Consider the following 23,453-nt stretch of genomic DNA (forward strand, 5'->3'; position numbering starts at 1 on the left):
GACCCATGTGGCACATCTGGGGTTTCATTTCTGCAACAAGAGTAGAGGCACTGGAGCATGCTAGAATGGGCTGAAAGCAATCAACAGCATCTCATTGTCCTCTTGACCACAGTGACATGCTGAGTGATGGAACCTGTGCCAACCACAGTTAATGAGACGCAACGTGGATTTTGGGCTTCTCAGGCAGCAGACAGTATAAAGAATCCACCTGCCAATGCAGAAAATGCAAGAGAATGGGTTCGATCCTTGGGTTGGGAAGATCCCCTGGAGTAGGAAATGGCAACCCACTCCACTATTCTTGCCAGGAGATTCCCATGAACAGAGGAGCCTGGTGGGCTACAGTCTATGGGATCACAAAGAGTAGGACACACTAAGCATCTGAGCACAGACAATGTGAATTTTGCTTGGACTTCTAGGGGCAAAGACATGCTATTCCCTACTAGATTTCATGTGAGCAGGTATGTCCAGGAGTCGCAAAAGCCATTTTGTGACCAGAAATGAGAACTCATTTGAAAATAGACAATAAGGGGCGGAAAGTTGAAAAATGGAAAGAGTTTGAAGAGGCCAGTAAGGAGTGGGACTAAGTCAAGATAATGGCCTTTCTCTGCACACATGCAGGTCCTATTTACTTTTTACCCTTCACACACAGCTCTACATCCATCCTGCTGTGCACCAGCAAAATCAGTGCAAGAGTGAGAGATTCTACTACCTCGCTCAGTAAATGACTCCAAGATTAATCAAGCCCCAGTTTTTCCCAAATGATAGTATTAGGTTTTCTTTAATACATTAGGACTAAATAAGATAGCTTCTAAAAATGAAGAATTTCAAAAACTGTTTCTTTACCATGACTCTTGTCTTGGACTCTAAGATTTTCTACTTTTACCAGTCATTCCTAATATGCTTTGGTTCTAAACATTGATTTCCCAAAAGAAATAAGTGAATTATTGTCATTTACAGACGTTTTACATAATATGCAGTAAGAGTTACAAAATGCTGGGATGTTCCCTAAGGACTAGTTAAGGGAGGGGAGGAGGTAGGTGAGGATGAAAGCTAGCATCTTCGAGGTTGCTAAGCAGAGTTGGAAAACACAGTTTGAATCACAGCCCAAATCAGGCTTCTTGTATTCCTGCCCTCGGGACATGTGAGTGGGGCAAATCATGTCTGCTCAGTAGATACTGAATTCCCCAGCCTCAGACCTTTCCCTCGCAGGCAGCAAGATTAATGTCAGAGGCAGGAATGAAGGTGACCTGCCGACGAGAATGCCCCAAAGGTCTGAGTCCTTTTCCCAATTTCATCAACCACCAAAGCCCAGAAAGAGCTGTGATTTGAGAAGAAGTTCAGAAACTCTTTCCAGTATTTCTGAAAGTCAAATGTTCTATTGAGGGTGGCTAAAATGATAAAAGAGAATGAGTCCCACTACACACAAAAAAATATGTATGCTATAGCTTGATAGTGAAATAAGAATCGGTTCAGGTCAACTTATAGTCAATACTAGTCATCCCAGTTCAATTAAAATTTTTCCCACCTTATAATCAACATTGATCCATTGGTGAAGTAGTACAGTTATACAATACAGTCACTTTCAAGTGTTTACTTACTAGTTAAGAAGAAGTAGAGTACTTACCAGCTAATTTTCCAGTAATTAAAATAGTGTCTTCAAATAGCCATATATTTGCTTGGTTTTGTGGGAACAATGAAAGTGTAACTGATGAATATACTGTGAAATATAGCACAATTAGAATATTTTATTAGACATGGAAGTAAAACTGGGACAATACAGTTCTGCTCCAGCAGGCCCTAAAAACGTAGGAAAAACCAACTATGTGATGGGAAAAGCAATTCAAAACAAAGGAAGAATGAATGTAAAATATAGAGGAGAAAAAAGGAACATAATAAAGTGAGAAGATTGGGCATCACTACTAATTTTTTAAAAATTTCATATAATACTTTGTACCAAGATGACTAATGATGTTCTCTAACCCTATATGTGTGTGTGTGTGTGTGTGTGTGTGTGTGTATGTGTGTGGTCAAGCTAAATGCTTAAACAACCCTCTGCTCTTTTCTCTATACAATTATTACTTATTTCCTTCTTATAATTCTTAAAACCTTTTTTCCTGCCTCCATGATTTTAGGTTCTTTAAGGGGAGTACATCCATTCTGTTTTAACTTCCCACACAAAGGTTCAATGCTTTTCTTCACAGCGTGGTTCACCAAACAGACTGAGTTGGCAAAGGATAAAACAGTTTAACATACACATGATCCATAGGCAACCTTTAGTAGTAGGCAGGATGAGGCTGAACCTGTCTACAAGAGTAGGCATCTGAAATGACTGGTGGGATGAGTAAGTGCAAATCCCTGAAAGATAACAATTCTTTCCAGATGAGGAGCAAGAGGCAGGGATAAAAGACCATCATTTTATAAGCAAGAACAAGTCGGATAAGCTTACCAATCCTGCAAAAGAAAAATGTTTTGAGGCATTACCTAAAGTACAAGTTCTCATTGATCTCCTCCATGCAATGTATTTAAATATCAACAGAAACTATATAGTACCCCTAAATCACGTAAAAGATAAAATACACTTGCCTGGGAATACTTTTAATTAGAGCTTACTGTTAAAGAAAATATGAAAATGAAGATAAAATATAAAACTATACAAAAATTATGGGTGGATGTAAAACAATTTTTTTTTATTAAATAGAAAAGGAAGACTATCAATGAAAGTAATTTTAATTCAGAAATTATTAATATTTAGACAGATTGCTGGAGTTCCAAGATTGGAGAGGAGGTGGTGGGATAATAGCTTGGACCTTGAGATGACTGGATCCCACACTGTGGAAAGGGGCTACCCTGACAGCTTTTCCTATTAAGCCTGAGGAGAATCTTTCTGAATCTCATTAAAATTTGCATTCAGATTTCCTTCGATTTACAGAAATGTTTCTGATTTTAAAAGGGATGTGTATCTTCTCTGGAAAAGCTGAGAAATACAGAAAAGGAAGAAAATGATGGTCATCACAGGACCACCACAGAGACCACCACCATTAGTATTTCACTGTAGCTCTTCCTGGATTTGTCCTGTGGTTTAAAAAAGACGGAGTGTGATATCATACACAGAGTATTTTCACCCTGCGTTTTCACTTAAGATAATGTTGTAAGCATTTCTGTCCCTCAGTAGAAACTTTTCATAACATTTTCAAGGTCACATTCCTTAAAGTATCAAGATTCACTTAAACTGTATAATACTGTAGACTGTTTCCATTTTCACGATTACAGAATATTCGCCTCATTATCCTTGTGCACAAGTATCTGTCCACTTTATTTGTATGTTCATGTTTAGAAAAGATTCCCAGCAAAGATGAAGATTTCAAAGACTCCGACACACATATTTCAAAACTGTCATCCCAATAATACTGCCAACTTCTCCTCCCACCAGCAGTGTTAGAGGAGGCCCATCCTGTCAATACTGAGGATGTTCACTCTATAAAACTTCCCTGAGGTGAAAAATCTAAGAAATGCATGTTTTGGGGGTGTACTTAGATTATTAGAAAGGTAAATATTTTATCACATTCTTTAACTTGTATTTCCTGTTTTAAATCTGCTAAGTCATGGTTCTGTCCATTTATATTATTTAGGCAGTGTCCTGGTGTCTTTTACTGACATGAATGAATTCTTAGCACATAAAAGGTATCATTCCTTATTACTTCACATATTTTTCCTACTTTTTAAAATTATGGTGAAATTTACCTTTTACGACATCATTCATTGCTTTTCAGTTTAAAAAGACCATCCTAAAAAAAGATAGTTTATTATATTAAATATAATTTTCCACATTCGAACTCTTTGAGCAATGTATTTTGGAATATGGATTCAAATTAATTGACTGCAAATGGTTAGCAAAATATTCCAGTATTACTTATTGAATATTCAGCTTTTTCCTCAATGATTTATAATAGTTCCTTACCATAGATTATATTTTTTATACCTACTAGTATCTGATTTGTAAAATATCACAATAAATCTGTAGCTAGATATTTTAGTTATCTGGAATTTCAAACTGCCTCTAGTAAATCTCTTAAAACTTCAGGTATTTTTACATATTTATTCTTCAAGAATTATTTTGCCAAGTATTTTGCTAATACGTTAAATCTGTAAATTAATATGGGAAGAATTAAAATCTTTACAATATTCAGAGTAAGAAAAATATATATTTTTCCAGTTATTCGGTGTTTTAGTTGGTTTTTTTTTCTAGTTCTATCAGTAACATTTGGTAGTTTTATTTTCCTCCCCACAGTTACTTCACTTTTTTTGTAGGTTTCCCTTCTCATAGTGTTCTGAGAAGCATTTATTTTCCTTTTTCCTAATTGGAAATGTATGTAAGAACATCTATTGATTTTTACCAGTGCTAACTTTCAGTTTTCCAGGGATATGATCATAACCACAAATAATGGCTTTGATTCTTCCTAATAGCTCTCCTCTTTTTTGTCTGTTAATATCTTTTTGTTCTGATGAGAACTTCTACTACAATGTAAAATAATACAGATATCTGTATTTAGTTTCTTACTTTAGTAGGATCACCTCTAATATTTTATGCTTAGTATGAGTTTGAGATATCTAAGTATATCTTTATGGTCCTAGTTTTTAAAGAGTTTATTCTTGGTTACGCATGAATGGTAAACTTACAAAATACATTTCAGGCACTTGTTGATATTATCACATACTAGTTTTAATTTGTTTTAATTGTTGTTGTTCAGTCGCTCAGTCATGTCTGACTCTTTGAGACCCCATGGACTTCAGCACACCAGGCTTCCCTGTCCTTCATCATCTCCCAGAGCTTGCTCAAACTCGTGTCCATTGAGTCGGTGATGCCATCCAACCATCTCACCCTCTGTTGTCCCCTTCTCCTCCTGCCCTCAATCTTTCCCAGCATCAGGATCTTTCCTAATGAGTCGGCTCTTCGCATCAGGTGGCCAAAGTATTGGAGCTTCAGTTTCAGCATCAGTCCCTTCAATGAAAATTCAGGATTGATTTCCTTTAGGATGGACTGGCTTGATCTCCTTGCTGTCCAAGGGACCCTCAAGAGTCTTCTCCAACACCGCAGTTCAAAAGTATCAATTCTTCAGCACTCAGCCTTCTCCATGGTCAAACTCTCACATCCATACATGACTACTGGAAAAACCCTTGCTGTCTCTGCTTTTTAACATGCTGTCTAGGTTTTTCATAGCTTTTCTTCCAAGGAGCAAGCGTCTTTTAATTTCATGGCTGTAGTCACCATTTGCAGTGATTTTGGAGCCCAAGAAAATAAAATCTGTCTGTTTCCATTGTTTCCCCATCTATTTGCCATGAAGTGATGGGACTAGATGCCTTGATCTTCATTTTTTTGAATGTTCCCTGGTGGTTCATACTGTAAAGAATCTGTCTGTAATGCAGAAGACACACATTTGATCCCTGGGTTGGGAAGATCCCCTGGAGAAGGGAGTGGCAACCCACTCCAGTATTCTTGCCTGGAGAATTCCATGGACAGAGGAGCCTGGTGGGCTAAGTCCATGGGGTCGCAAAGAGTTGGACACAGCTGAGCAACTAACACTTGACTTTTACTCTCCTCTTTCACCTTCATCAAGAGGCTCTTTAGTTCCTCTTCACTTTCTGCCATAACAGTGGTGTCATATGCACATCTGAGGTTACTGACAGTTCTCCTGGCAATCTTGATTCCAACTTGTTCTAATAGTATGATATATAAAATTAATAAAGTCTGACATCTGTATAGTCCTGCAAAGAGAAAAATTCTACTTGGTCTGGACAGTACGCTATATTTAAATAATGGTGAAATTCTTTTTCACTATTCTGCTTAGGATTTTTGCATTTCAAGTTACAGGTAAGATTGATCTATAGAGGGATGTGTAAATGAGAAAGAGTATGCTCACAAGAGGGCATTTAATTTTGACCTTTGTTAGGTCTCAGGATCAAGGCTGTACTGATTGATATGGTAGAACGACCTGCAGTACTTTTCCTTATAGCCTCAGAAGTTATTTTTATCTAGAACATTTTATGCATGATTAATTTACCTCATCTAAAAGCAATAATCATTTACATTATAACAAAATTGTTTGTTTTATTGGATTTTTAAGATATTTGCCATCAAATTTGTTATCAATAACTTTTATGACTTTTAAAACTTTTATGTATTTTTGTCAACTATTTCTTTATATTTTTCTAACATATGCCAATATACTTCTGTCTTTATTATTTCCTTTTCCCAATAGTTGGTTTCTTCTTTCATTGTTTTTCTCACTTTTTCTGAATGAATAGTTGTGCTTAATTTCTATCTTTAAAAAAAATTAAATCATTTGAGACCATGAATTTATCTCAACCATATCCCTATACAGATTTTCTAGTCATTATTTTCTAGAATTTTACTCATGTGAATCTTATTAAATTACCTAATTTTTCATTTTCTTTCTCAATCTAATTTTAAATAGTTCAATGATTCAAATGTTTCCAATATGAACTATAATATCTAAAATTTAACAAGAACAATAAAATATAAAATTTTTGAAAAGACTGACTGCCGAATGGATCATCCTTCCAGTCAGACTTGTATTCTGGAAACTGGTTGGCCATTTTACCCCCAATATCCAATTAGTTATACTGTGGTAGTCACTCAGTCATGTCCAACTCTTTGCAACCCATGGACTGTAGCCCACCAGGCTCCTCTGTCCATGGGATTCTCCAAGCAAGAATACTGGAGTGGGCTGCCATTTCCTTCTCCAAACTAGTGATACTAAGTACTACCAATTTTTTCCAGCTTTGTTGAGATATAACTGACACATAACATTATATAACCTTAAGGTATACAATGGCATGATATTTGTATATATTGTAAAATGATTACCATAATAAATACTGATTCTTTCTCTAGTATGCCTCTTGTATGCTTACATCTCCTTTCATCTCCTTTCTTACATCAGGCTAGCCTTACAGTCCCCCAGCACAGCCACAGTTTCATAGCTAGACTCCCTGAATCTATTTTAGCCCTGCTGTTGACCTATTCCCTATATGCTGTAAACTCAGTTTCTAAACAACTAAAATTCATGTGTTCAAGAATCTATAAGAATGGCTTTATTAGTCATCATGTAAATCTAAACTGTTCATCTACCTTTAGAGAAGGTCCCTTCACCAATACTTTGGCCCATCCTAATCCTGTAGGCCGGAGAAGGCAATGGCAACCCACTCCAGGACTCTTGCCTGGCAAATCCCATGGACGGAGGAGCCTGGTTGGGTTCAGTCTATAGGGTCGCTAAGAGTCAGACAAGACTGAGCGACTTCACTTTCACTCTTCACTTTCATGCATTGGAGAAGGAAATGGCAACCCACTCCAGTGTTCTTACCTGGAGAATCCCAGGGGCAGGCGAGCCTGGTGGGCTGCCGTCTCTGGGGTCGCACAGAGTCAGACACGACTGAAACAACTTAGCAATCCTGTAGGCATGCCATGCCCCCTACCCCCATACACCTGCAGACAAGTTTTATACCAGAGCAGAGATGTTTCTCAGGATTCCTTCAGGCCTCTGTAGCAGGAAAAAGGCCTTCATATTTTCTTCAAACTGGCACACCTTTCTAATTTCCTTATACTGGCTTCACATAGACAGTCATATTTTCAGTTTACCAGAACAAGCAATTCTCAAAGAGTAAAAAATCATTTACATTTAGTGAAGGCAAAACACTATTTAAGTGCTTACTTGGCATTCTTCTGGTCTTCCAAGGTAGAGGCGTCAACACGTAGCCATCTTTGTAAGCAATAATGGTTAAGCTGAGTCCTAACTTGTAGGGAACGCTTATCAACACTGCTCCATTGTTTCTAGTTACTGTGGAATTTGTCTTTGTGTAGTTTACAAACACTTCTACAACTGCTTGACTCAGGTACTGACGACTGATGATGTCATTCACCTGGACTTTCAGCATAAATACAGACACTAGAAAAGACAAAATCACAGCACATTAAATCCTAGAAAGCATATGTCACTATACTGTAAAATGTCATTTAAAACACCTGAACAATACCAAACTGTTGAAAAACTTAGAAGATACATACATACGGATGGATAGAAAGGTGTTAAACATTCCACCAAATTCATTCTTCCTAAAACTGATTAAGTTGAATATTATTAATAAGGTATAGTATTATCACTATTTTGTCTGCCAGTTAAAAGGAAAAGAAGGGAGAATAGTGAATAACGGAAAGTGAGAATAGTAAATAATGCAAAGACAGCTTCTGGCTTTAGGAAAATTTTTACTTTATATGACAAATTTCTAATATTATCAAGTTGCTGCTACTGCTGCTAAGTCGCTTCAGTCATGTCCGACTCTGTGCGACCCCACAGATGGAAGCCCACCAGGCTCCTCCGTCCCCAGGATTCACCAGGCAAGAACACTGGAGTGGGTATTATCAAGTTACATAGATTTAATACTAATAAAATACAGTCAAAGGTCTTAGAATAAAATGCTATTCACCAAACCCATTAGTGCATGGATAGCTCTTTTATTTTGCTCTGTTGTCTGGAAAGCAGAGGATGTGTTTTAGTTCCAAATTACAAAATATCAAAACAAAATCTCAGATGGACCTAGAGAATATTATGCTTAGTGAAATAAGTTAGAGAAAGATAAATACTATGATATTACTTTTAAATAAAATCTAAAAAATAATACAAATGAACGTATACCCAAAACAAGCAAACTCACATAGAAAATAAACTTAAGATAACCAAAGGTGAGAGGGAAGCTGAGGGGACAAATTAGAGGTATGGGATTAACAAACTACTATTTATAAAATAGATAAGCAACAAGAATGTGTTGTATTGCACAAGGAATTACAGCCATTATCTTGTAATAGCCTATAATGGAATAAAATCTACAAAAATACTGAATCACTATGCTGTACTGCTGACACTAATACTGTAGATCACCTATGTGTGTGTGCTAAGTTGCTTCAGTCATGTCCAGCTCTTTTCGACCCTACGGACTGTAGCCCATCAGGCGCCTCTGTCCACAGGATTCCCCCGGCAAGAATACTGGAGTGAGTTGCCATGCCCTCCTCCAGGAGGTATTCCTGACCCAAGGATCTAATCCAAATCTCTGAAGTCTCCTGCACTGGCAGATACGTTTGCCCCTAGCTCCACCTTAAGTTAAAAAAAATTTTACTAAAATATAAAAAACATTATCAGTTAAATATATAGACGATAAATTCAAGAAAAAAGAACTAAGGCTGGCTTCTACTTAACACCTTCAGCCTTACAGATTTTGACAATGTGTTCGTGGATTTACCATTGATAATATCTGGCTACGGAAGAACTTTTACCATCATGGAAATACCTTTGCAAAGCCAGCATCACAACACCTTTGCTAAAAATGTCTTTCTTCTCTTCCACTATTTATGGGCTCTGAGGTCAGTCAAGGTCCATCTTTGCTGTTCCCTAGACGTGTGACTTTAGGTAAGTTACTCACCTCTCAGTCCATTTGCTCATCTGTAAAATCAGGACAGCAGCCACTAATTTGAGCTAATAAAGTGAAATAATGCAAATAATGTGCTCTGTATAGTGTTTGTCAAATCAAATTATAATATTGTTATTTATAACAAAAATTATTACTTCACAATTGGAGACCACTTCACAAACATGAGAACATCACTAAGAAAGAGCTCATAAGGATTAACTATGCTGCTATGCGTTTGTATAAACCTATATTTAAGAATTTTTAGCAAGAACATCATGTCAGGTAAAAAATCCCAGTCAGCACTGACTGAATTGCAGTGAAGCAATTGCAGCACTGACTGAATTTAGTATTGCTACAAAACTTATCACACCTTATCTATTCTTTGTTAAAATAATCGAGACTTTAAATTGCTTTTGGACCACAACAAAGGCATTTAGATCAAAATAGAATTGTCAAAAATAGAATCATTAAATTTTTATATAACATTAATTAAAAATAAAAAAGTAATCACAAACACACGCTTGTGCCAGACCATGGCTTCAAATTCAAATGGGAAATATAACTCTTGGCAAAATAATAAAAGGTTGTAATAAAAATGGTATGATGAGCTTCTAAACCAGATGTCCTTGTACAGGTCCACCTAGTACAATAAACTATGCGTAGAGGACAAGTAGCTGCTGCTCAATCTAAAGTAAATAGCCCAGCCACCTGCCCCTAAACCCCGAGACAAAATGTACTGAGCCACTGGCATAAAGCATCCAACTAATGCAAACTCCAGGAGACAGAGGAGGACAGAGGAGCCTGGTAGGCTACAGTCGATGGGTTCACAAAGAGTCGGACACAACTTAGTGACTGAACAACAACAAAACCGCAGGCCAGACAGTCTGTTAGGCCCTTGAAATGTTGATTAAAGATACACAGAGGCTAACAGTTGCTGAAGCTGAATCATCTCTGGGAGTCTATAAGCTTCCCCTCTCTGTGCTTCCCTCTCCTTCCAGAAGAAGTGTTATACTGCCCCTCCTGATGATCTGTGAGTTGTATCAAACTCCCCTGAATCTTATAGCATGAGTTGGGTTCTGTTGCTTGTTTCCAAAGCAAGTACCTTAAATGACATAGGACACAACTGTAAGTACAGAATAGTTTATTCCTCAGATGGTAAAGAATCTGACTGTAACGCAAAAGACCTGGGTTCAATCCCTTGGTTGGGAAGATCCCCAGGAAAAAGGAATGGCTACCCACTCAAATATTCTTACCTGGAGAATTCCATTGACAGAGGAGCATGGCAGACTACAGTCCATGGGGTCACAAAGAGTCAGACACGACTGACAACTAACCCTTTCACTTTTTTCTCTTTACACGCTATCTTCCGTAAGAGAAAGAGAAGGAGGGAAGGATAATGTACCAAACTCAGATAAACCATATAAGAGGAATACTGCACACTATGGTTTTTCCAGTGGTCATGTATGGATGTCAGAGTTGGACTGTGAAGAAATCTGAGCACCAAAGAATTGATGCTTTTGAACTGTGGTGTTGGAGAAGACTCTTGAGAGTCCCTTGGAGTGCAAGGAGATCCAACCAGTCCATCCTAAAGGACATCAGTCCTGGGTGTTCATTGGAAGGACTGATGCTGAAGCTGAAACGCCAATACTTTGGCCACCTCATGTGAAGAGCTGACTCATTATAAAAGACCCCGATACTGGGAAAGATTGAGGGCAGGAGGAGAAAGGGACAGCAGAGGATGAGATGGTTGGATGGCATCACCGACTTGATGGACATGGGTTTGGGTGGACTGTGGGAGTTGGGTGATGGACAGGGAGGCCTGGCATGCTGCTGTTCATGGGGTCGCAAAGAGTTGGACACGACTGAGTGACTGAACTGAACTGAACTGAACTAGAAGATAAGGAAACTAATAATTTTAAAAGCTTTTAAAATTTGGTCATGGGCCTTATTCAAACCAAAGGTACTACAATGGTTCTTTCAACAGCATTTTCAGGAATGGGACTCAATAGGGAATTTTTACTAATTTGTTTGCTCCAAAGATTAGTTTCAGAAATTCTCAGAGCCTTTGGATTTATAGACAAAGTCCAAGTGTAGTAAGAGTCTAAACTAAATTAATTAAAAACTCTGCATATTCCATCTGTTCCATCTTTATAAAAGTACAGTTACCAAAATAAGACACCCAAAAACCTCTTGGCATTCTGAAACTGGGTTTGATTCACAAAATGTCTTCCAATCCAGAATGGATGATTTTACTTTTTCACATGTACTAATACAGATGCTTTAACCTCTGAGCCACCAGGGAAGTCCAATACTGTTAGTAAATCTGATGAGAAATGAGTATCAAATTCAGAAAAAAACAACTTGCAAAGGTCAAATCTTCACTATCAAAAACACACTGTCTCTCTCTGAGGAGATCTCCTCTATCTATACCTTAGGTTGCCTGACAGACTTAGGATATAATGTAGGCCTGACCAAAACTGTCTTTCTAAGCTCAAATAGGAAAAAAATTAGTATTTGTGTAACACACACACACACACCTCTTCCCCCAGGCCCAGTACTAGAAACTTTATATACGTTGTCCAATTTCATCTCAATACAAACCCGCAAGACTTCCCCCGTTTTAAGGCAAGAAAACTGAGGCAAACATTGAGCAGCTAATAGAGCACAGGCAGGATTAACAGGTTCATTTTACTCCAAGTTCCATGTATTTGTACTTTCTCTCTCACCGAAAAGCCTTAGGAATTTGGTTTCCACCATATTTACTAGTTTCTGCTTTCAGAGTCCCTTGGACATCAAAGAGATCAAACCAGTCAATCCTAAAGGAAATCACCCCTGAATATCACTCACTGATGCACAAACTAAAGCTTCAGTATTTTGGCCACCTGATGGGAAGAGCCGACTTACGGGAAAAGACATTGATGCTCTCTGAGAAAGACTGAAGGCAGAAGGAGAAGAGGGTGACAGAGGATGAGATGGTTGGATGGCATCACCAATTCAATAGACATGAACCTGGGCAAACTTGGGCAAAGACCAGGAGGCCTGGAGTGCTGTAGCGCATGGGGTTTCAAAGAGTCGGACGTGACTTGGCAACTGAACAACAAAAAAATATTCACTAGCTTATTTCCTCCCAACCAGAGAAGGAAGCCCTCATTTGCTGACCCTCTGAGCCACCCACTCCCTCCTTCAGCTTGGTTTTTCTGGCCCCAGCATAAGCAGCAGCAAAAAAACAGCATTAAAAAAAAAAAAAAAAAAAAACCCTAAAAACAGAATCTTGGCTGAAAGCCTAGTTATAGAAATTAAAGAGGCACAAACAATTCTTTTTCCTTCAAATAAAAAGTTATAAAGAATTGTCTGCCATTTATTTCTTTTTCTGCTCTGATTGCTGTGGCCAAAACTTCCAAAACTATGTTGAATAGTAATGGTGAAAGTGGGCACCCTTGTCTTGTTCCTGACTTTAGAGGAAATGCTTTCAATTTTTCACCATTGAGGATAATGTTTGCTGTGGGTTTGTCATATATAGCTTTTATTATGTTGAGGTATGTTCCTTCTATTCCTGCTTTCTGGAGAGTTTTTATCATAAATGGATGTTGAATTTTGTCAAAGGCTTTCTCTGCATCTATTGAGATAATCATATGGTTTTTATTTTTCAATTTGTTAATGTGGTGTATTACATTGATTGATTTACGGATATTGAAGAATCCTTGCATCCCTGGGATAAAGCCCACTTGGTCATGGTGTATGATCTTTTTAATGTGTTGCTGGATTCTGATTGCTAGAATTTTGTTAAGGATTTTTGCATCTATGTTCATCAGTGATATTGGCCTATAGTTTTCTTTTTTTGTGGGATCTTTGTCAGGTTTTGGTATTAGGGTGATGGTGGCCTCATAGAATGAGTTTGGAAGTTTACCTTCCTCTGCAATTTTCTGGAAGAGTTTGAGCAGGATAGGTGTTAGCTCTTCTCTAAATTTTTGGTAGAATTCAGCTGTGAAGCTGTCTGGACCAGGGCTTTTGTTTGCTGGAAGATTTTTGATTACAGTTTCAATTTCCGTGCTTGTGATGGGTCTGTTAAGATTTTCTATTTCTTCCTGGTCCAGTTTTGGAAAGTTGTACTTTTCTAAGAATTTGTCCATTTCTTCCACGTTGTCCATTTTATTGGCATATAATTGTTGATAGTAGTCTCTTATGATCCTTTGTATTTCTGTGTTGTCTGTTGTGATCTCTCCATTTTCGTTTCTAATTTTGTTGATTTGATTTTTCTCCCTTTGTTTCTTGATGAGTCTGGCTAATGGTTTGTCAATTTTATTTATCCTTTCAAAGAACCAGCTTTTGGTTTTGTTGATTTTTGCTATGGTCTCTTTTGTTTCTTTTGCATTTATTTCTGCTCTAATTTTTAAGATTTCTTTCCTTCTACTAACCCTGGGGTTCTTCATTTCTTCCTTTTCTAGTTGCTTTAGGTGTAGAGTTAGGTTATTTATTTGACTTTTTTCTTGTTTCTTGAGGTGTGCCTGTATTGCTATGAACTTTCCCCTTAGGACTGCTTTTACCATGTCCCACAGGTTTTGGGTTGTTGTGTTTTCATTTTCATTCGTTTCTATGCAAATTTTGATTTCTTTTTTGATTTCTTCTGTGATTTGTTGGTTATTCAGCAGTGTGTTGTTCAGCCTCCATATGTTGGAATTTTTAATAGTTTTTCTCCTGTAATTGAGATCTAATCTTACTGCATTGTGGTCAGAAAAAATGCTTGGAATGATTTCTATTTTTTTGAATTCACCAAGGCTAGCTTTATGGCCCAGGATGTGATCTATCCTGGAGAAGGTTCCATGTGCGCTTGAGAAAAAGGTGAAATTCATTGTTTTGGAATGAAATGTCCTATAGATATCAATTAGGTCTAACTGGTCTATTGTATCATTTAAAGTTTGTGTTTCCTTGTTAATTTTCTGTTTAGTTGATCTATCCATAGGTGTAAGTGGGGTATTAAAGTCTCCCACTATTATTGTGTTATTATTAATTTCTCCTTTCATACTTATTAGGATTTGTCTTTCGTACAGTGGTGCTCCCGTGTTGGGTGCATATATATTTATAATTATTATATCTTCTTCTTGGATTGATCCTTTGATCATTATGTAGTGACCTTCTTTGTCTCTTTTCACAGCCTTTGTGTTAAATTCTATTTTATCTGATATGAGTATTGCTACTCCTGCTTTCTTTTGGTCCCTATTTGCATGGAAAATCTTTTTCCAGCCCTTCACTTTCAGGCTGTATGTGTCCCCTGTTTTGAGGTGGGTCTCTTGTAGACAACATATGTAGGGGTCTTGTTTTTGTATCCATTCAGCCAGTCTTTGTCTTTTGGTTGGGGCATTCAACCCATTTAAAACTCTCACTATTTGCAGATGACATGATCCTCTACATAGAAAACCCTAAAGATTCCACCAGAAAATTACTAGAAATAATCAATGACTATAGTAAAGTTGCAGGATATAAAATCAACACACAGAAATCCCTTGCATTCCTATACACTAATAATGAGAAAACAGAAAGAGAAATTAAGGAAACAATTCCATTCACCATTGCAACGGAAAGAATAAAATACTTAGGAATATATCTACCTAAAGAAACTAAAGACCTATATATAGAAAACTATAAAACACTGGTGAAAGAAATCAAAGAGGACACTAATAGATGGAGAAATATACCATGTTCATGGATTGGAAGAATCAATATAGTGAAAATGAGTATACTACCCAAAGCAATTTATAGATTCCACGCAATCCCTATCAAGCTACCAACAGTACTCTTCACAGAGCTAGAACAAATAATTTCACAATTTGTATGGAAATACAAAAAACCTCGAATAGCCAAAGCGATCTTGAGAAAGAAGAATGGAACTGGAGGAATCAACCTACCTGACTTCAGGCTCTACTACAAAGCCACAGTCATCAAGACAGTATGGTACTGGCACAAAGACAGAAATATAGATCAATGGAACAAAATAGAAAGCCCAGAGATAAATCCACGCACATATGGACACCTTATCTTTGACAAAGGAGGCAAGAATATACAATGGATTAAAGACAATCTCTTTAACAAGTGGTGCTGGGAAATCTGGTCAACCACTTGTAAAAGAATGAAACTAGACCACTTTCTAACACCATACACAAAAATAAACTCAAAATGGATTAAAGATCTAAATGTAAGACCAGAAACTATAAAACTCCTAGAGGAGAACATAGGCAAAACACTCTCCGACATACATCACAGCAGGATCCTCTATGACCCACCTCCCAGAATATTGGAAATAAAAGCAAAAATAAACAAATGGGACCTAATTAACCTTAAAAGCTTCTGCACATCAAAGGAAACTATTAGCAAGGTGAAAAGACAGCCTTCAGAATGGGAGAAAATAATAGCAAATGAAACAACTGACAAACAACTAATCTCAAAAATATACAAGCAACTCTTGCAGCTCAACTCCAGAAAAATAAACGACCCAATCAAAAAATGGGCCAAAGAACTAAATAGACATTTCTCCAAAGAAGACACACAGATGGCTAACAAACACATGAAAAGATGCTCAACATCACTCATTATCAGAGAAATGCAAATCAAAACCACTATGAGGTACCACTTCACACCAGTCAGAATGGCTGCGATCCAAAAGTCTACAAATAATAAATGCTGGAGAGGGTGTGGAGAAAAGGGAACCCTCTTACACTGTTGGTGGGAATGCAAACTAGTATAGCCACTATGGAGAACCGTGTGGAGATTCCTTAAAAAACTGGAAATAGAACTGCCTTATGATCCAGCAATCCCACTGCTGGGCATACACACTGAGGAAACCAGAAGGGAAAGAGACACGTGTACCCCAATGTTCATCGCAGCACTGTTTATAATAGCCAGGACATGGAAGCAACCTAGATGTCCATCAGCAGATGAATGGATAAGAAAGCAGTGGTACATATACACAATGGAGTATTACTCGGCCATTAAAAAGAATACATTTGAATCAGTTCTAATGAGGTGGATGAAACTGGAGCCTATTATACAGAGTGAAGTAAGCCAGAAGGAAAAACATAAATACAGTATACTAACGCATATATATGGAATTTAGAAAGATGGTAACAATAACCCGGTGTACGAGACAGCAAAGGAGACACTGACGTATAGAACAGTCTTATGGACTCTGTGGGAGAGGGAGAGGGTGGGAAGATTTTGGAGAATGGCATTGAAACATGTAAAATGTCATGTAAGAGATGAGTTGCCAGTACAGGTTCGATGCACGATGCTGGATGCTTGGGGCTAGAGCACTGGGACGACCCAGAGGGATGGTATGGGGAGGGAGGAGGGAGGAGGGTTCAGGATGGGGAACACATGTATACCTGTGGTGGATTCATTTTGATGTTTGGCAAAACTAATACAATTATGTAAAGTTTAAAAATAAAATAGAAAAAAAAAAAAAAAAGATGCTTCACAAAAAAAAAAAAAAGAATTGTCTGCCATGACTTAAAAAACAGGATGCTTCTGGCTTCTGTGATGTCAACAGTTTGATCAGGCAAATGGTACTGGCAGCCAGAAATAATATATAGCCATAATAATCCCCCTCACTAGCTTTCTTCTTCAACAAAAATACTTTGGCATTTAGATTGGACAGATTGTGTGGTTAAATATATGATTTTCCACCAGAGGTGCTTTTGTCTCCATAATCTACCTACTGTTCTCCATTGTATTTTTCAGCTCTCCATGCCCATATTATTTTCTCTGTCACTTAATTATAATCATTATGTCTTGCCCACACAATCTTCTTTTCAGTATGTCAGCATTGGTTTAAAAATGGTTCAATATCAAATGATTTCAACTACACCCTTAGAAAACATATAATCTAAACATTGAAAGAAACAAGTAAAAATAAAATATACATGCATGAGCAAGACCCTGAGGTTGCTGGCAAAGATTTAACCACTTAGCACATGATTAGAAGCATTAAGTAATGAGAATCACTAAAATTCAAAAGACTGCTAAATAGGTATAAAGAAATGTTCTTGAAAAAGCCTATTAGAATCAACACTGTATTATGGTTTTGCTATAGGGTATGTTGCTAAGTCGCTTCAGTCATGTCCGACTCTGTGCGAGCCCATAGACGGCAGCCCACCAGGCTCCCCCGTCCCTGGGATTCTCCAGGCAAGAAGACTGGAGTGGGTTGCCATTTTCTTCTCCAATGCATGAAAGTGAAAAGTGAAAGTGAAGTTGCTCAGCCGTGTCCGACTCTTAGGGACCCCATGGACTGCAGCCTACCAGGCTCCTCTGTCCATGGGATTTTCCAGGCAAGAGTACTGGAGTGGGGTGCCATTGCCTTCTCCGACTATAGGGTATAGATAGGTAAAACTCAAAATTCAGAAAGGGCTAAAACAAAAAGTACTGCTAGTCATTTATCTGGCAACATCTGGAGTAGGGTGGGCTGAGAAATTACAACCCCACTTCTTTCCAAGAGAATCTGACATCTTATTATGTTGGTATTATTATGTAGGTTACAAATGTACGTATGGAGAAACTCTATTTTCAGATTTCTCTGGTACAAAAACTAGCCTACTTCTTTTCAACTATGTATAAAGCATCTACAATAATTTCATTTCATATACAATTTTTTTTCTCTCTAGGAATATAATGCTACAAATACACTAAGTATATAAAGTTTTTGTAAACAGATCACAGATGAAATTTAATATTTTAACACTGAAGACTTTTAAACTTTGAGGTTTATGCATTCTATATGAGAACTATTAAGAAATGAAAAACACAAAATATAGTGAAATAACTTGTTGGGAACAATTAGAAATGTTTACCTACATTCATTCAGTTAGCAAATGTAGACTGATAGTCTGCTTTCGGCCAGATTTACACCAGGAGATAACAGGGCTGCAAACATGAATAAGGTACATCCTTACCTTGAGGAAGATTCTGAGGAAAGACATGAGAAATAGTACTGCAGATTTGTCTGATATTACCGTAGAGGAAGTTTTAAAAAGGAAATGAACCAGAGACAAGAGAAGAACTGTCTATAGTACCTAATACAATCTTCTATGAAATTACGTAGAATTTTAGAATCAACACGTGTAACTATTCCTGAAGGTATCAATCTTGAAGAGAGAGGCTTGTACTCCCATGTTCAATGCAGCATTATTCCCAACAGCCAAGACACGGAAAAAACATAAATGTCCATCAGCAAGTGAATAAAGGAAACTGGTATATACATACAATGGAATATTATTCAGTCTTAAAAAATAAAGAAATTTGCCATTTGCAACAAGATGGATAGAGCTAGAGGATTATGTTAAGTGAAATAAGCCAGATGCACAAAGATAATAATGTATGCTCTCATTTATACATGGAATCTAAAAGAGTTAACTCAATTGACATGAGTTTGAGCAAACTCCAGGAGACAGTGAAGGACAGGGAAGCCTGGCAGGGTGCAGTCCATGAGGTCGCAAAGAGTTGGACATGACTTAGTGACTGAACAATAACACAAAACAGTCAAAGATTAGAATGGAGTTTCCAGGGGCAGAGAAGAAGGAGACGTGGGGGTAAAAGGGTGTGAAGTTTCAGTTACACAAGATAAATAAGTACTAGAGATTTAGTGTACAACAGTACCTACTGCCAACAACACTGCATATTTCATACTTCCTAACAGGACTGATCTTACTTTCAGTGTTCCTACCACAAGATAATAATAATAGGAGCAGGAAGAAACCTTGGGAGGTGATGCATATGTCTATGGCTTTGACGGTGGCGATGGTTTCACATGTGTACATTTATCCCTGAACTCATTAAGTTATATACGTGACATATCTACAGCCTTTACATGTCAATCATGCCCAATAAAATGCCTTTTAAAGAGTATCAAAAAATGTGGATTTTATATCTACTTTGGAATCAAGTTCACACTATCAGTTTTTGAACAGGGAAGAATATGGACATTTTGAGTCCAGATCTCCAAAGGGCCCACCCATTCATTCTCTCCCACTTTCTGAGCTCTGATTTTTTTGATCCATTCCAGTGAAGACTTTATTGTGAGAAACCAATACAATATTGTAAAGTTAAAAAATAAAATAAAATTTAAAAATAAAAATAAAAAATAAAATTAAAAAAAAAGAAGAAGAAGCCCAAAGATGCTATGACTCAAACTTTACTGCGGGGCATTCAAAGGCCTAGTTTGTTCTCTATCCACTATTTTTATACTAAATATTAATCAGAGAAATCTTAGTATTGAGCTAGCTATACAGGTATCTAAAGGATGTAAACAGAAAACATCTGGTTCCATATTTAAATATCAAGGTATTTAAAGTCTTTAGTAGAGACATAATCATGGTTTTACTAAAGAGAGTACAATTAATTTCCACGTCTTTAGCTTAGCATTTATAAGCTGACATCTGGCCATCACCTCCCATTCTAGCCTTATTTCCCACTAGAGAAGGAAATGACAATCCACTCCAGTATTCTTGCCTGGAAAATCCCCATGGACGAGGAGCCTGGTGGGCTACAGTACAAAGGGTCGAAAAGAGTTGCACACAACTGACTACTAAGCACAGCATATTTATTTCCCACTAACCACCATTTTATCAGGGATTAGCAGACCGTAGCCCATGGGCAAACTCAGACCTGCAGCCCATTTTGTAAATAAAGTTTTATTGGAACACTGCCAGTGTACTCATTTATGGATTGCCTATGGTTGCTTCTGCTACAACAGCAGAGGCCACATGGTCTGCAAAGAAATTATTTACTCTCTGGCACTTTACTGAAAACGTCTGAAGAACTCTGCTCTATCAGTTCAGTTCAGTCGCTCCGTCGTGTCCGACTCTTTGTGACCCCATGGACTGCAGCACACCAGGCTTCCCTGTCCATCACCAACCCCCAGAGCTTGCTCAAACTTATGTCCATCAAGTCAGTGATGCCATCCAACCATCTCATCCTCTGTCGTCCCCTTCTCCTCCTGCCGTCAACCTTTCCCAGCATCAGGGTCTTTTCCAATGACCATGACATAAATGGGTCACTAGTCACTATCCTAGACCAACCCACTCTACTGCTACATCCTTCCTTTCTTCTATCTGAAGAAAATCTTAATCTCTACCCATCAAAAACCCTAACCTATCCTTCAAAGTTTAGGACAAACAACCCTCTTCATAAACTTGCGCTGGGATAAATTTGCACTTATCCCAGTTAGATGGCCCTCCTCTCCTGTACTGACTCATCTAATGGCACATGATATATTGTGGTGTATGTTTTTATTCTCTGTGTATTGATCTTCTCTGTGAGAACAAGCTTCTTGACAGTCAATGCTGTTTCAAACTCAGCCTTGTGTTTTGCCAGGGTTTACTAAGGGTAGTTAGCATGTAGCTTCTAGGTGAATGGAACAGGGAGAGGAAGGAAGAGCAGAAAGTTGGGAAAAGTAGGAAAAAGAAAAGAAATGAAGAAGAAAAGAAAAGAAGATAGAGACAATCAGAAGTGACCAAGCACCAGGGTAAAGAGTGATAATTGTTGGATATCCACAGAAGTCACTTGAAATTATAGCCAGCTTTCCAGTCCTAGGATTGGTGAAGTTTTGGGCTTGACCCCATAGTTGCTGGTGACAAATATTTCACATTATTACAATAATCACAAAAACAAATATTAAGAGTGCATTCTTTTTGGAAATTAATGTTTCCTTCTTATAAGAAAATTTAACTCGGAAATTTTTATTAAAAAAAAAACCCATAAGTAGCAAAATTTGCTAAATAAATATAATGCAAGCAGATTAAGTCTAATTTACTTTCACTATTACAAAACAATACCAACAAAGTAGGTTTACAATTCTTTCTCCCAGGATACCAGCCCAATTTTCCTACTTAATTGGAAGGAGGACTGAAAGTTTAGGAAAGAATAAGGACAACCAAGGAGTTTATGAGAGAAAGGACCATATTATTCCACATTCTATAAAGCAGAATGGAAAGGACTTCAACAGTCTAAGCTTTACAGCATTTCAAACATGGACACACAGCCTCCTTCTTTTAAAGGAACAAAAGGGAGCTGAATTAAAGAACGAGTTCAACAAATCAGAAAAGGCTTCTTTTCGTTGCTTAAGCACCATATTGGATCCAAAATTCTTACAGGCTTTAGAGTTTAAGGGAAAAAAAAACAATCTGCGCCTGTCTGAAGCAAAAACAAACTTAATGCACTAATACTTATTACAGAGAAAATGTCAAATCGAAGAAGAAATTATGGAGCTGGAATGAAGACATGATCTCCAAAGGTGAAAAATGGTATGAAGCAAGTAAAATGCACGTTGTCTTCATTAGGACCAGAAACTTGAGTGTGATTTGCCAAAACTAATGAGATGAGTAACGTGAAAAAGTCCTTATAACTTAAGAACAAGCACATGGCAGAGGCCTCAATAGGGAGCCAGTGAGAAAGTGAGCCATTTGCAGTTGGACTCAGTCCCTTCTTGCCTACCCAAAGGGCCCTTTCCCTCAGTGGAAATAATTCAGTCTGATAAATAAACAAATCAAACTCCACAGGCATTTCTCACTCTTTTTTTCTTTGCAATCTCTTATCCTGCCTCAGGATCACAATTATTCACTCACTCACACATTCACCCAACACGCATGAATTGAGCACACTATATAGGGAGGCACTAAGTATGGGGTGACAGAAGAACCAATAGCCCAGTGAGTGGCAACACAGATGAAAAGACTAAAAGAAAAATAAAAAGGTGAGACTTATTTTCCTGTGAAAAGTCAGCAAAAAAAAAAAAAGTTAAGGACTGATGAAAGAAAAAAATGAGGTTAAAAAGAATATGTTAAGTCTCTGCCAAAACCAGAAACAACTGAGCTAAGAAAACATGAGAAGCAGATATTCCTCCTCAGAGGAAAGATGGGAATTTAGTGACCGACCCCACAAACATGCACTGAGCAATATCACCCGCTTCCCTCAAGAAGGTCCTTATAGGCCCCTGAGTCTCTGAGCTTAATCCTCCCCGTTCCATCCTCACTCCTCTGATCCACTTGGGCTCCAGCACTTTCTTGAACCAGGCAAGTTCCCACCTCTGGGTCTTTGCACAGGCTGTCCCTTCTGCCTAGAATTCTCTCCCTACCTCCCACCCTACCCCCATAAATGAACAGCTTACTTTCTCACCTCCTTAGAGTCTTTGTCAAAATTACACTTCTCATGACTCCATACTCTCCCAGTCCTTCTTACTCTATGTTTCAGGAGTCCCAAGACCACTTCCAGTTCAGTGACTTATCAGAAGGACTCACACCACTTAATAGGAGGTCATACTCAAAACTAAGATTTGTAACAGTCAAGGATAAAAAGTAAAAACAACAGGAAAATTAAATGCATCAGGCAAGCCCAGAGAAGTCAGGCATGGGCTTTCAAGTCCTTCTCCTGTTCAGTTTACACAAGACACAATTCTTCTCTAGCTGTGAACTGCAGGCACATGGAATCTTAGGGTCAGAGCCTGCCATGGGGACACCGGTCATGTAGCCATATTCCTGTTACGTAACTAGCCATGGATGCTGAAACACAGAACCCAAGCAAAGATACCAGGTGTACCTGCTAAATAATCCTGAGAAGTCTTGACAAGCTGGAATAGTACACCCTATTGCTCTGTGCATATCATCATTCGTTAGTAACAGAAAGAACATTTCAAGAGCCTAGTCTCAGGAGCTGGCCAAGGAACAGCCATGGTTCCAGGGTCTGCTGGAGACACGCAAGGGTTGAGCAACTACACCTGCTGTGTTATCACTTTTCTTATATCCTATTTTTTCCATACTACCATCTTTACATACTGTTTAATTTACTCAGAGTGTTCATTTTCTGTTTCCCCTATTAGTTCTATGAGATATTGAGATTTTTCATTTTATTTATTGTTGTATCCTAAACTATCAATCCTTATTTTCGAATTAATGATCAAATTAGTGAATGAATTCCTTACTCTGAAATCACAA

General features: G+C 37.8%; 1 protein-coding gene across 1 annotated transcript in view; it reads right to left on the reverse strand.

The window, feature by feature from the left end:
- Window positions 1–23,453, reverse strand: part of FAM171B (family with sequence similarity 171 member B) — an 80,072-nt gene that overhangs the window by 18,463 nt on the left and 38,156 nt on the right. The window contains 2 exon segments of the mRNA NM_001206755.1: window positions 1,625–1,717; window positions 7,731–7,964. Of these exon segments, the coding sequence (NP_001193684.1) occupies window positions 1,625–1,717; window positions 7,731–7,964 (327 nt within the window).

Source organism: Bos taurus, chromosome 2 (assembly GCF_002263795.3).
Source record: "Bos taurus isolate L1 Dominette 01449 registration number 42190680 breed Hereford chromosome 2, ARS-UCD2.0, whole genome shotgun sequence".
In the NCBI taxonomy this organism is placed as follows: domain Eukaryota; kingdom Metazoa; phylum Chordata; class Mammalia; order Artiodactyla; family Bovidae; genus Bos; species Bos taurus.